Source organism: Zootermopsis nevadensis, unplaced genomic scaffold (genome assembly GCF_977971745.1).
Source record: "Zootermopsis nevadensis isolate Lab colony 2312 unplaced genomic scaffold, Znev_1.0 Znev_ptg000021l, whole genome shotgun sequence".
Classification (NCBI taxonomy): domain Eukaryota; kingdom Metazoa; phylum Arthropoda; class Insecta; order Blattodea; family Termopsidae; genus Zootermopsis; species Zootermopsis nevadensis.
This window is the reverse complement of record NW_028259153.1, coordinates 19359369-19373747: the sequence shown is the minus strand read 5'-3', so window position 1 is coordinate 19373747 and position 14379 is coordinate 19359369. Positions and strand designations below refer to the sequence as shown.

Genomic DNA, 14379 nt, shown 5'->3' with positions numbered 1-14379 from the left:
GATATTATAATTTCAATGTACAGAACTGTAGAAATTCCCATAAATAATCAAGATTTTAACTGCCTGCAAAAAGAAAATGTTTCAGGAGTGGGGAGTGGTGGGTCTACCTAACCCAAATTATTTTTCCATCTTGCATTGTGGTTGACAGCCATGTTATCACCTGCGACCAACTATATTCATGAATGGGTTTCATTTGAATGTCTCACAGTGCAACACCTACTGCCAAGCTTAATCACTATAAAATTTATTTCTAAATGCAAAATGTATAACATCTCTGAACATTTGTATGAAAAGCTACCATGGCATTATGTAATAATTTTCAGCTACACAGCATGAAACTTCTGCACATTATCAAAAACATTACTTTTTGTGCTTGTTAACATGTTGTGGCAGAGATTTAAATAAAAAGCTACATGTTGCATAACAAACCCAGGATTATTTCACATAAAAGTAATATGGTATGAATGCCATGTTATATGAGACCCAATTTTCAAGTGACAATGTGTAGATACTACATTTTGAGAAACTCATACTTGCAATGGATTAGTTCTTATCATAATAAAGAAATACCAGAGATATAAGATGTACAGACTTTTTTATTTTTTCCACTGTGAAGCCTTCCTACAAGAAAAATTAATATTACACTTCCTAAACAAATATGTTCTACTTCTTGTAAAGAGCTGTTTGTAGAAGATGAATTTATAAGAGATTGTGAGATTTGCAGTTCTCGCACTCGTGAAGAAGACAATGATGTTCTTCTGAGTTGTGTGCAGACTTGTAGGCAATTACCAACACTTTGGATAAACATACCGTCTTCATCTTCAAAACACTGGGATCTACCTACAAGTTCATGTAATGTCATAACCCAGAAGAACAGCATTATTATAACAGACATGACCATGTCCCTATTTAATATCCTAACAACTTCATAAATCATAACAGAAACATGGTATGCAGCCATCACTATATAGTAAAATGGTGTTTCTACAGGATAAATTTTTTGGATGAATGTAACACTTGTCACACTGCAGAAAACTACTAAGATATAAGTGAAGATGTATACATTTTGGAGTGAAAATGCCATCTATGAAAGTGACAGACCTGACCAATTCTTCTGTCATGTAAATGAAAATAAAAGCCAGAAGGGACCAGGGAACAAAAGGGAAGATACTGAAATGTGGCCAATTACTTCTCTTTCAGCCTAGTAAATTGTCATTAATGATATCAAACGCCTATTATTTGAGAAATAAAAGAGTATAATCTCAGCTTATAGTCTACCTGAATAGGGTTGGGAAAGGATTACACACTGGATCAAAATCCTGATGTCCCAACACTGCAAGTCAGCAAACTTATGAATTTGGGGAGTAAAATATAAGGTACATAATGTAACCAGTAGGTGCTGAAGTCTGGTCTACACAGGAGTCTTGCTACATAAAAGTAAGTCAGAATGACCAACAAACAAAATCTTCCTTGGCCCTTGGAATGACACTGGGTGACTAGAAGTTTTATAACAGACATTACAAGGGACAATTTTTGTGGTCACTGCATCACAATGCTGTCTCTCGCACTGTGAGAACAGCCAGTGAAAGCTTTGGCCCTGAGGCTATGTATGACACCAGAAAGGTATACATGGGTGACACAGGTAAAATTCCATCCAGGTACTGGATAGAGGCTGGGTGAACCCAGAGCTGGTATGGAGTTGATTGTGAAGAGAAAATCTAACTCTGACAGGAATCAAATCCTTGTCTGTAACCAGTCACTTTACCAGCAATATCATCATGGGTCATGTAGGAAATCATGTTAATTTCTTTTCTATTAACAAGTTCCTAAAACAGATTGTTTATAATATAAATGATTTCTGTAATTAGGTACTAAAGTGTTATTAGTTGCATGTTTAGCTTCAGCATACAACACAGATGGCAAACTAGAGGGTGAGCTCTGTGAAATAAAGGAAATCCCTACACAAAATCCATGAAGATGTTACGTGTACCTTCTTTCAAATGTTTCCACATGTGCAGAGGCCAGAAAATTAATAATTACATAAATAAGTTATTCAGTGTTGTGAAGAATTCTTGATTATACAGATTTTCACTACCTGAAAAATAGAAATAGATAACTTCAAAGATTCATGTCATTCCTAAGTCTAATTATTAACACATACAGAAATGCTTGATACAAAATATGATAGATATCAGCACATCACACCAAATTTAAACTTGCATAGTTACAGTTACTCAGTGTTTACCACTGTCAAAACAAAAAAATAATTACAGATTTTGTGCACTTGGCATGTTATTTTAAACCAAACACATAAATGACACTGACACAGTTGCACATTTTTATCTAAAAATCTATTACCATACAAATGTCAGTAATCTACATTTAATGTTGCTAATCTTATTCACATATCATAGGTTGTATTGTTGATGGTAGAGAACTGGAGGCATTAAGGGTACTCTTCTGTGGCATAACATCGATACTAATTTGTATTAAAATAGGAAACTTGTTTTAAAGGCTAATGGAAGGGACAGACACTGCACATACACACTCACACAAACATACTCATGTGATTATTAGCCTTTCAATCAAGGCTGAACATCAGAACTCTTTGAATTGAAATGCAATTCATGTTCTAATAAAGTGAATCATACTATAATTATTCTTAATGGCATAATATTGAAATATTTTTAAATTATTCAAAGTATCTTACAGTACATACAGAGAGCAAACTTACCACTTTCTCATTTCTTCTGTGCCCAATGCTTTATGGTCAACAATTTCCAATAATATGTTTGCAAACAACATAATATTAACATTGTTAAAGTTCATTACACACATGGTAAAATTCAGCATCACAATGTTGATTTTAAATTAATCTCATGGTGTCCTTCACACATTATGACACTATAACTGCTCTTGTCAAAGGACGTTTCATCTCAATCAGGAAACATAATTTTTGTGCTCATTTAAGATATTAAAATTTGAATCACATTTTCAACATGGTAATTTCTAATCAATTTTCATTCTGAGTAATTAACTAATTTAGAATTTTTAATATGGATCAGAGAATAGTAATATTTAAGTACATTTGTTACCAAATTCTTGTAAGAGGAAAGGACAAACATATACTTCACAAATATTTCAAACTGAACAAATTCTATAATGCAAAACTTCCCAACAGTTGCATTTTGCACCATATGTAATATTAAAATACTAATGGCAGCAACCATTCTATACAACACCTCTTACAAATTCTTTCTCTTATGATGTCTAAAAATGCATAAATCATTTTTATCCTCTGGGTTAAAAACATGACAACCTCCACACACGACTTACGAAATACTCTGTCATCAGATCAAGAATGCATATGCCATCATACTAACATATCGGTATTTTTATATAAAGAAGTCACTGATTCACAAAAGGCATTAAGTAATCAGAATAATGACCTGCTGAGTCACCCAGTAATACATACACGCCATAAAATTATATATACATAAATATTTCAGACATACCATTTACAGACAGGTTTTGAATTGAAGATTTCTGTCTTCTGGGTTGTTGCGCTGTGTAGTCTGGTCGATGCTAACCAACGTTTCAGAGGTCATACTGGCTCCGTCATCACGCCCTGATGACGGAGGCAGTATGACCTCTGAAACGTTGGTTAGCATCGACCAGACTACACGGCGCAACAACCCAGAAGACAGAAATCTTCATACTCACTGCTGTGAAAACCTCAAATCTTACATAGGTTTTGAATTGGTTGAGGCTGATAAATTATTTATCTTCCTTTGATAAGTTCAATTTCAAGTTATTCAACAAATGAACAGCAACAAAGAAGTGTTAGCCATGAACTAGTGTACCAAGGTCTGGAACACAAAAATCAATCAGCAACTTCAAATATATTTTGTGCAGAAGCTAATAATAACCTCTTCCATTAAGGTACTGACAAAGTATACTGTATTTCAAATCCTTATGGTGACAAACAGCCCCATCAGTAAAAAAATTACATGGAACAAAATCCAACATTTAAATCTTGGATGCCAGATGTCTGCCACTCATTTCACCCAGCAATACACCGGCACATGCTGACACTGCAGCATCATCAAGTCCTCTTTTTGCGCCACATTAAACTTGCACTCTATGAAGATGCCTGCAAATACAAGATAAAATTTACTACCTAATAATTAAGTCATGTTTAAAAACCAGACTGGCAGAAATATTTTATAGTTAACCTGAAAGTACTGCATTTACATCTGATATATGGTAAAACTGTCTTTCAAAGCAATGAAAGGTTAACAATGCAGACATATACATTGTATCAATAATATTTAAATAATTTTCTGGTTCTTATGTTATATGGTGAATCTGCTAGACATCAACACTATAAAGAAACTTCCAAACACTTGCTGTTATGTTACTGCAATCAGTGCCCTTTGTCATCTTTCTTATTATGAGCCACATGGTATATCCCTACTCTAAAATGACTATAATATTACACCTATGCCATGGGGAAAAAATGATGCGTAAAGCACAAAAATGTTAATTCTGACACAACTTCACAAAATCCATCATTCAATCTGTAACTTGCTTAAGCAACGAGTCACCAAGTACAACATTACATTTTTTATCAGTAGGAAGGCACTGAAATTGTGATGATGCAAAAAAATAATTGCAACTGACAAAATTTATAAACAATAATAAAGAGGACCTCAAGAGGGGACTTAGAAAAAAGTAACCTGCTCAGATGTGATAAAATACATATTTAAAGCAAAATATTCCAATCTCATTGCCCTTCACATAAGTGATGTAAATGAGCCAATGAACAGAGATAATCCACCATTAGCATGCTTGATTTCCTTGTACATGATAACCTGCATGCCTGTCAGTCTTTAGTTCATTGCCAGGTCAGTGACTGTGTTAGAAATTGAAGAATGAACTGCTCTGTATATGTTTACAAACCTCTTTATCAAACATGCACATATGTAAAATTTAAAATGTTGTCATATACTTCCGATAGAAAAAAATTGTATTGTTTGACGGCAAGAAATGAGGTTAAAAATCCTTATTAGTAATCATTTTGTAACACACACATACTCCCTTGCATTACAACAAATTACCCAGAACACTACTGTTCCATTATCTTACATCTGACATGTTTATTCAAAATACAATCTGACATAAATTATTTTAAATTATAAAAAGCTTAAAAACTATTTCCATACATTATACACAAGGTAAATTGGTAGTTCACAAATATTTTAAGATGTTTCAATACCACTTTCAAACATAGTGATCAACATTTCAAAACCACTTTGGCAGAACATTTAATCTAATGCAAACACATTTAGGAAAAAGGTGAAGTGGACAGATAAGAAAGAACTAGAATTTTAAAACAAATTAAAATATGTCCAAAGCTACTTGTGTTACAGTATGACGCAGCATAAACATAAACAAGTATCTAAACAATATAAGACTTAGGAAAAAAGTGCACAGGTTTGGTGTTTAATTTTTCTTTAATACTTTCTTTTCTCTGACAAATATTTAGCAAGTTATGCTCAATATGGTCACAGAAATGCAAGTAGGTCTTCATGTGAAGTGTTCATTATTCTTATATGATTCAAAGAAAACTGGAATGGGTTTACAAAAGCTCACAAATCTCCCCTATATCAAATTTTGTTCAGCAATTCCCGATTTGTTACATGCAGACATATGGACAGACAGAAATGACAAACCTAATAACACACAAATAAATCGAGGTTCATAACAACTGCAACAGATTTTCCAAACAAAGATTGAGGAAAACTATAACTACAACAGTGATATATATCACACAAGTTCTATGTTATTTGTTTACTTAAGATTATTGTGATGTCCGAAGACTGGTCATTCAAAAGATTATGCTAGTAAAGACAAAATTAATCAACATAATTATTTTAACAAACCTCTTATGTAGAAACACACACACACACTACTTCAGGTAAAACCAAAGGACAATGCTGATAAATGTTCACCGATATATTTGTAACAATCATACAATTCCATTCTAAGCCTAAAATAGATCAAACATTACTCCTAGTAGCAAGTAGCATAACACTACAATTAATACTTACAGACAGACTCAGGTATGCTTAGTATTTGGTAAGAAGTGCATAACAATTTCAAGTCTTCAAGCACAGAAGAAGAAAGATTAAAAGGACCCAGAAAAAAAGTAAAAGTAATGAGAAAGGGTTGACTATTCTGAAACCAAAGACTTGGAACATTAAGTTATAGGGTAAATACCAAAATTACACAATCCATGCAACCTTTTGACTGTGTTACATATTGGACTTTACAATAAAAATGTCTGCCTTGGAGCATCTGCAGTCCTCTTGAATATACTACTAAACCATCACTAGCAATTACTGCTACTGACTGATACATAAACTTGTGCTTAAATGACTGGAAACATCTATATCGAAGAGTGCAGATAACCAACAATGCTATACAATAATGATTCCTAAAAGATCTCTACAAGGCTTGCTGAGCCTTGCTGTGAGCAAAACCAGTTTGAAAACCACAAAGGTCTGAATCATATAATTATTTTGTGCAACTGCATTAACTTCTCAACTTTTCACCACACTGAACATTCAGGTGTCAAAACCCTTGTCCAGCCATTGTTTCTCTTACATTAAAACTGAAAGCAGTGGGTTCTTCCTTTAACGTAACTCAATTTAAAGTTTGCTGTCAAATTACGTCAGGACAAGAATTCCTGTGCTTAGATTTAGTCTTCTCACCCACCGCCCTAAACCTTAATGTACCGACATGAACAAACATCATTCTTTCACTGAAGATGTCTGTCTTCTGGATTGTTGTGCTGTGTAGAGTGGTAGAAGTTTACCAACGTTTTAGAGGTGCTTGCTGCCTCTGTAACATCACCCTGATGAAATATGTTGTGGTTATCATGAGTGATAAATTATAATGATCATCTGTTTTATTATCTATGACCCAGAACAATAAATATTGCAATAAAGATTATAATTTATCTGTACTTAGTTGTAATAACAGTATTACTGATAATGTTCAGTCAGTAGTAAAAGACTGTGTGACACGTTACAACCACTTTCAAGAAAAGTCAAGTGATGACACTTGTAGCAGTACAAATTTAAACAGTATCAAATGTTCCATGGATATTTGTATACAGTCAATCAGGTATGCATATATTAATATAGGACTAATTACTTATTAAATAAATATGAAAAAATAAAATAGAACTCCCTGACAGTCTTTAGTGTAGGGCTTACTCCCTACCAAAATGTTGTTCAGATTCATAAAATGGTTTCGGTAATGAACCACTCGGATGGACAGACACCACTTCTACAAGACCCACAAAATTAAGATGTTTATAACTGATTTCCTTGCATAAAAATATTATATATAATGAACAATATCTGATCAAAAAACAAACACATCCCTCCGTTTAACAGACACAAAGTTTCTATCCCATTGGTTATATAATTTCTTTCCTTGTTCCAGTAATGCTTTAAATGTTGCAAAATGATTTGAGGAAATGATAATGGGATAAATGAAATAAAATTTGGAGAGAGCAACACATTCTCTTCCAACAAAAAAGTGAAATTAATCTTCTTCATGGAGTTAATATAGAAATTTTTTGTTATTGCTGGTTTTCTGAATTGATATTGAGAATGGAATATCAGAAGCACTGTTGAATGAGAATTGTGTTTGGGAACGGGTACTTTGAAATAATTTATGATATATGTATCTGGTTTTATAAATACTAGATAATGACAACTCAGAAACTCCTACAATAATGCAAGATATACACAAACCACAATTTAAAACTAACAATCATGCAATCATCAGGAAATGAATAATGAATTCACAGAGCAGTCAGTTATGTACAAAATGAATGGGAACAAAGTGGGTCACACCCTTCACTCAGATGAAGTATTCTTCAAACTTGAAGGATTTGAGGTTTTCACGGTGGTGAGTCTGAAGATGGCTGCCTTCTGGGTTGTTGTGCCATGTAGTCTGGTAGAAGATTACTGATATTTCAGAGGTCCTTGCTATCATCACGGTGCAAGGACCTCTGAAACATCAGTAAACTTCTACCAGACTACACCGAGCAACAAACCAACATTCTCAGCTACAGCAATTTAGTCCAACTATTCTGGCCAGTTCTACATGCAGGAAAATGAAACATCTGTTTTGTACAGGTGCAGTATATAGCTATATAAAACAGAAAGTTACTACGGCAGATGAAAAGAATTACTGTAATATATCAAACTATTCCCTTTCTAGGTACATGGTACACTCTCAGCTCTGTCCTTTAGTTTTCCCTATGGCCTTTAATTTGGTGGTACTTTTCATGTCACAACTGTTGTACAAGTTATTAAGGTTGCAGTACAAAGACAAGTCTGAGGCAGCAGAAACGTAACTGAGATCTCTGAAATTAGGTATGAAGCTATAATCAACAAACAAGAAATTGGACTAACCGTATGTAACATACAAACTGTGGCAATGTCCTTGTAATTCATGTCACTTACATACGGTGACCCAAGTACAAATTTCCACACAATCTAAATATATTAATAGTGTCCTGCTCTGGGAATGAGTAAAGAATCTTACAGAAGTTTACTTGAAGAAACTCATTCAAGAACAAAGCAGAATTCAGATCTTGCCTTTTTATAACGTTACACAATAAGAAAATAACTGTCATATAAAACAGTTTCGTACTGCCATTCTTTTCATTGTGGGTCGATAAACTTCACAGCAAACATATTATTGATATTATTTGTTACTATTTGCTTTAGTGATTTGTCAAAGAAATTATTTCAGGTAGTTAAAATAAGTAAATATAAACCTTCCCAGAGCATGTTAATATATGCAGAAAGCGAAAGGTTGTATGTATGTATCACTTATGTATGACAAACACATTACGTTACATATTTAAATTGACATAACACTTTACAACTAAGAAACACATGTTATGACAATAAGAGCATTAATAAATTATTTAAGTAATGGCATTCTGCAAACTCACTACTGACTATTTCAGTAAGTGAAATATACTTTAAGAGATTATAAACACAGATGTTAGTGATAATTAGTCTCAGGCTGTCTGATTTCAACTCTGCACCAACAACATAAATATGACAAATAAGAATATTATTTTGTACGAAGGAGAAATATGTAAAAAAAAAATAAACTGGTAACACACTTTGTACATTATCAGAATATAAATGGTTAAAATTCAAGCAACTAAATACAAGTTACATTTTTCATAGAATTTACATAATTTAAATAAATGACAGCAGATTAAAGAGGAAAAATAATCTGTCTAAAAAAAATGTAACACTGTTTTTGCATAAGAAATGCTTTGTTACAGTAGCCTCATGTTCCAACAGAGAGTGCATACATAGAAAAACAATTACTAAAGCAATGCAATTTATTTTGTTCTTTCACACATAAAAATTACATCCTTTAATAACCTCCACATTCATAACTGAGACTTACACTGTCTGCTTGGTTTGGACAAAGTTTCTTGTAGATACTTTCAATGAAGTTCCTCCTACAAAGAATCAAAAAGTAAAATAAGTAATCAACAGAACTTACTAAAAAAAATTACTGTAGCTCAATAGTATTCAGCATATGTTAATTCACACATAATATAAACTTTGTAATTTATACAAGTCACCTAGTATTGTACAGCAGAGAAATAAGCATTATCTATGTCAGTGGTATTAAACCTGGGGTACACGAAGACATCTTAGGGGGTACGTGAAATTTAAAAAAAAAATATTATTTTATGATAAACACTAAATAATCAGTAATGTAATTTATTTAATTTATTTTAGATGTACATTATATACTGTGTATAACTTGAATTATACACCAACAACTTTGGGGGTACAAAGTTGAAGAGAAATTATATCTGGGGGTACGCGAACAAAAAAGGTTGAATACCATTGGTCTATGTAACTGTAGCATGGAAGACAAGAGATGTATACATAGGAATCTCTTGAAAAGTGTCACTTGGAAGACCAAGAAGGAGAGGGAGGATAATAACATGGCTCTTAAAAGAAATGTGTCAAACCTTTGAGGTAAACCACCAGTTTGTGTGTGTAGCATGACATTCATACAAAATTGCGTGAAGATCAGTCAGTTGAAAATTGGGGGGGGGGGGGGGGGGGGGGGGGGGGAGTGTGTGCGCGTGCACACACACACACTATGGCATATGGCCTTTTTTATCACAGAACTGTTTAATCCATAACAATTACAGGGTCAAGAGCATTCCAGTTTTATTTCAGTGTCAAGCCCATTTTTCTGAATGTCAGATGTACATATAAGACAGTAAGATGCTGAAATTCACATTCTCTCAAGGCTGTTCAATACATACTTGGCACTAAGACCTCCACCAGGAGGCAAACCAGGGATGTCTTCATCTGCCAATGTCTGAAAGACATGAACAAACCGTAATCCATCCGCCTGTCGAACCATTTCTGCAACAATTGTTAATTTCACTAAGTGAACTTTCAGGAACTTGTTACTAAATATAAAATGAAGAATGTGTCACAAGGAAACATAGAACCAAACATCAAAAATATAAAGCAGTTACAGTTACAGTAGAGGATTTCTCATCACTGCTGCAGCTTGTAAAGTACCAAATGCTGCCTATAATGTGACAAAGAAGCAACCATTGGCATGGGAATTGAATGAAGATCAGTCTGGGAGATTTGAGGTCCTCATGATGGTGAAGATGACAGTGTTATTCATCTGGATTGTGAAACCCTATAGACTTGTAAACAGATACAAATATTTCAGAAAAACATACTATCTCCATCTTCAGACCTAAAGATGGAGAAACTGTTTCTGTGAAACGTTGGTATCTATATACAATTTTATATGGCGTCATAACCCAAAATATCGCTGAAGAATCTGTCTGCATTTTAAAATGTTGAATTGAAAAACAATGTTCTTACTATGCTTTTAAGACCATTGTTAAAATATGTGTCATCAAATATGGTATTTAAGCACATTTCCCAATGAAATTAAATATTCCTACACAGTCACTGAAGTTTCCCTGTAATTTTCATAAAAATTATCTCAGTTTTATAAATCTGAGGTCTATAAATAATATAACTTAACAATGACTAACACATATGGAATAACTTTTACCTGTTATTCTCCTTTCTAATGAGGCTTCAAGTTCAGCTTCTTGTTGAATGGCTTCTGAAGACGGCTGTGGAACTCCTGGGAAGGTGACTAGCACAAAACTCAAGTTATCTCTGCTGCCCTGAAAAAAGGAATGGAAACAATTATTATTTACAGAAAAATCCATCCAAAAATCCCAGCAAATCTACAAGTACAACAACAAACCTTATAAAGGCAGGTGTCTATAACTTGATTTGCAATGTTCTCGAGGTCATTAGTAAGAGCAAGTCGGGATCTCACGAAGTCGCAAAGGTCCTCATTGGACATGACATCCCACACACCATCACAGGCCAACACCAGGAACTCGTCCCGTTCCTCATCTCTGTCCATTACGAACACTTCGGGCTCAGGAGAGACCAGCTGCTCACAGGGACCACGTCCTTCTACATTCTTGTACTCGTAGTCACCAAGTGCACGAGATACAGCCAGTGATCCGTTAACACGCTGGACCATGACGCTGCCTCCTGCACGCAGAATGCGTTCCTTTTCACTTGGCAGGACGGGCTTATGGTCTAGTGTGGCAAAAACTGGTTCGCCAGAACGGCACAGCACTGCACGAGAATCTCCACAGTTGGCTACATATACTTGGCGTGGGGATACCAGTGCGCACACAGCTGTTGATCCTGACTTATCCTCTCCACTGGCCAATTCTGGAAGTTCTCGCATGCGGTCATCCAGGTGCAGGAAACCTGAGCGGATGCCCTTGATGACATCATGTCGGAACTCCTCTGTTTGTACAATGCATTCTAGCAAGTGATCTGCACAATGGGCAGAAACTCTGGCACCAGCATGACCGTCAAACACGGCAAAGAATGACCAATCCTTCAGCTCTTCACCTAGCCCAGTGACAGCACAGTGGGCATCTTCCATTTCCACTCGCCATCCTTGCATGCTTGCGACTCCATAGCGTAACCCATTACCACAACCATGCTCATTGTGTTTCTCTGTCTTTGGCTTATCCAGAAATGAACCCATCCTGCTGTCTTATGTTATAAGAATCTTCATCTGAAACATGAAAGCCAAATCTTCTACAACCATGCACCATATCTGCATAAATGTATATGTTCACAATTCTGTAAAAAAAAAATCATTTCGTCCTCTCAATGTCTACAATGACAATCACATACCTCATACTTTTTAGTTACCTATTTTTAAAAAGAAAAATTGACGTATGGCATTATCATATTTTATATATTATATACTGTGCACCCCTAATATGTTCTGAAACAACAGATTTTTATGAACCTTGGTATAAACATCACACCCCTAGAGAACACACCATCAATACACTCACTGTCAAAATCAAATTTTTCCACTTATCAGATAACTTTTAATGCTACCAGCACTGAAAAACCCCAATTCAGCACACTACTCTATGTACTTTGGGCTTTAAGCCCTGGCATTTATCTACAATCTGCTTTTAAATAACCAGCATTGATTCCTTACCAAAGATGTATTAAACTACAAAGCTCTGGAATCATTTTACCAAAGAATCAATTACAACTGTAAAACAATTCTGCTGCTTTTTTTTCGGTACATGTTTACGACAAAAGGAAAGAGCAATGATAACAGTCAGATCTGAGTTAACGTGTTTCTCAAAAATTACATTGTAAGGGATTTCTGTACCTAAAACGATCTTCTTTAAATCACAGCACAAAATATCTGTTCATTCAAAGGTACTCATGTGTCACATGGTAAGTCTTAATGTTCAGCACAATACATAACTATCACCATTGTCTAGTTCCTGAGAACATTCCAATTACAAATGTTAATATTAATTATTACTTATGAGTCTTGCATTTCATATTACAGTTTCTGAATATAAAATCCTAGACTAAAATCAACAATGACTTCATCTGATAATTCTTTAAACTAGCAATGACAAAATTCTTGAAGACACATCTTGAAATGCAAATTTATCCTTGAAGCCTACAAACACTAACAAGCATTAGTTCAAAGCCAGCAAATGACCATAATTAGGTTATGCAAGACTAAATTATATTATAATGTACCACGTTCCACTATAATAAAATTATTCTAATTACTATACACATACTTTTACTATGCAAAATTATGCTTCAAACGGAAATATAAAAGCTAGAACTGCCCCATCTCAGCTTATGCTTACATTATGTGTAGCCACATTTCCTCGAAACATGCCACTCATAAACAAACAAAAAGTAAATTACAATAACACTTGGTAACTGTGCAAGCAGAAATTCATGGGTGAAAGTACTACAACCCATTTTCACATGCGTATTTTCTAAACGAATTTCATAACCTCTAACAAATTTTCTTACAGATGTATGGCTTACATCACACATTTTCAGTTTATACCTTATAATCACAGAGTTCCTAACATCTTTATGGACTATTATTTTCTCGTCTTGACATATACTCGTAGTTTCATCGAATGTTTTGCATTTTACCAACAACAAAACTGACTACTAAGAATGGCGGATATTTATTTCATAAATATTGCGCATGCCCTCTTTCTAAAAATAGGATTCATTGGTGATGTCATACCGTTCCAATCACAGCTGATAGCAGAACCATCTTCCTGTTATCCACAGAGAATCCATTACCTCTGACCGTTAAGGGAAAAATAAAACGAAGTATGGAATATAGAACTATGTTTGCTGTTTAAATAGGCGCAGAATAGAAGCTGCTTGCATTTAATTCCACATGTACTTGGCCTTTGTTATTTCTGCACTTTAGCAATTTTTTTGGCTATTTGCTGACATCAACTAACAGAGCTCTTCCCCCCTTCCACGACAGACCTAAAATTAAATTTCACAGATGCATGGACGTGACTACATCTTACCTTATGTTGCAGTCTGTGACAATGATGTGACCTTGCATTCAGAATGCGGCCAATCACACATCAATGAAACCAAATGCACGTACATGGGCTGTGAGACACTTAACTGTTGCTGAACACATATACCTGTCAAAACTGAATACAAAATTACACAAATTTTAGGTGCATTTGTAAAATTTTATTTTGGGCATGTCCTTTTATATGTATGAAATAACTAAAATTTAAAGAATGTATTTATTGTTTCCTAAAATTTAAGTAAGTCCTCAGTGTCTTACATAAACATTCATATAAAAAACTGATGACTGACATTAGAATGTCACGATTATGTCTCCACAGTATGAAAG

General features: G+C 34.4%; 1 protein-coding gene across 3 annotated transcripts; it reads right to left on the bottom strand.

Annotated features, from left to right (window-relative positions):
• Positions 1 to 578: 578 nt before the first annotated feature.
• alph (protein phosphatase alphabet) lies at positions 579 to 13991 on the bottom strand. Of its 3 annotated transcripts, XM_022061427.2 has the most exons (6): positions 13552 to 13716; positions 11380 to 12219; positions 11179 to 11296; positions 10400 to 10502; positions 9517 to 9571; positions 579 to 4153 (listed from the first exon to the last, which is right to left on the bottom strand). In XM_022061427.2, exons 2-6 carry the CDS (start codon positions 12187 to 12189, stop codon positions 4142 to 4144), a joined length of 1098 nt encoding a protein of 365 aa, XP_021917119.1. In that variant the 5' UTR covers positions 12190 to 12219; positions 13552 to 13716; the 3' UTR covers positions 579 to 4141. The 3 variants fall into 3 exon arrangements, with proteins under 3 accessions (XP_021917119.1, XP_021917120.2, XP_087209180.1); XM_022061428.2 differs by lacking the exons at positions 579 to 4153; positions 13552 to 13716 and adding an exon at positions 13741 to 13991 and having other exon boundaries at positions 5135 to 9571; XM_087353054.1 differs by lacking the exon at positions 579 to 4153 and having other exon boundaries at positions 5135 to 9571; positions 13552 to 13717.
• Positions 13992 to 14379: the final 388 nt, after the last annotated feature.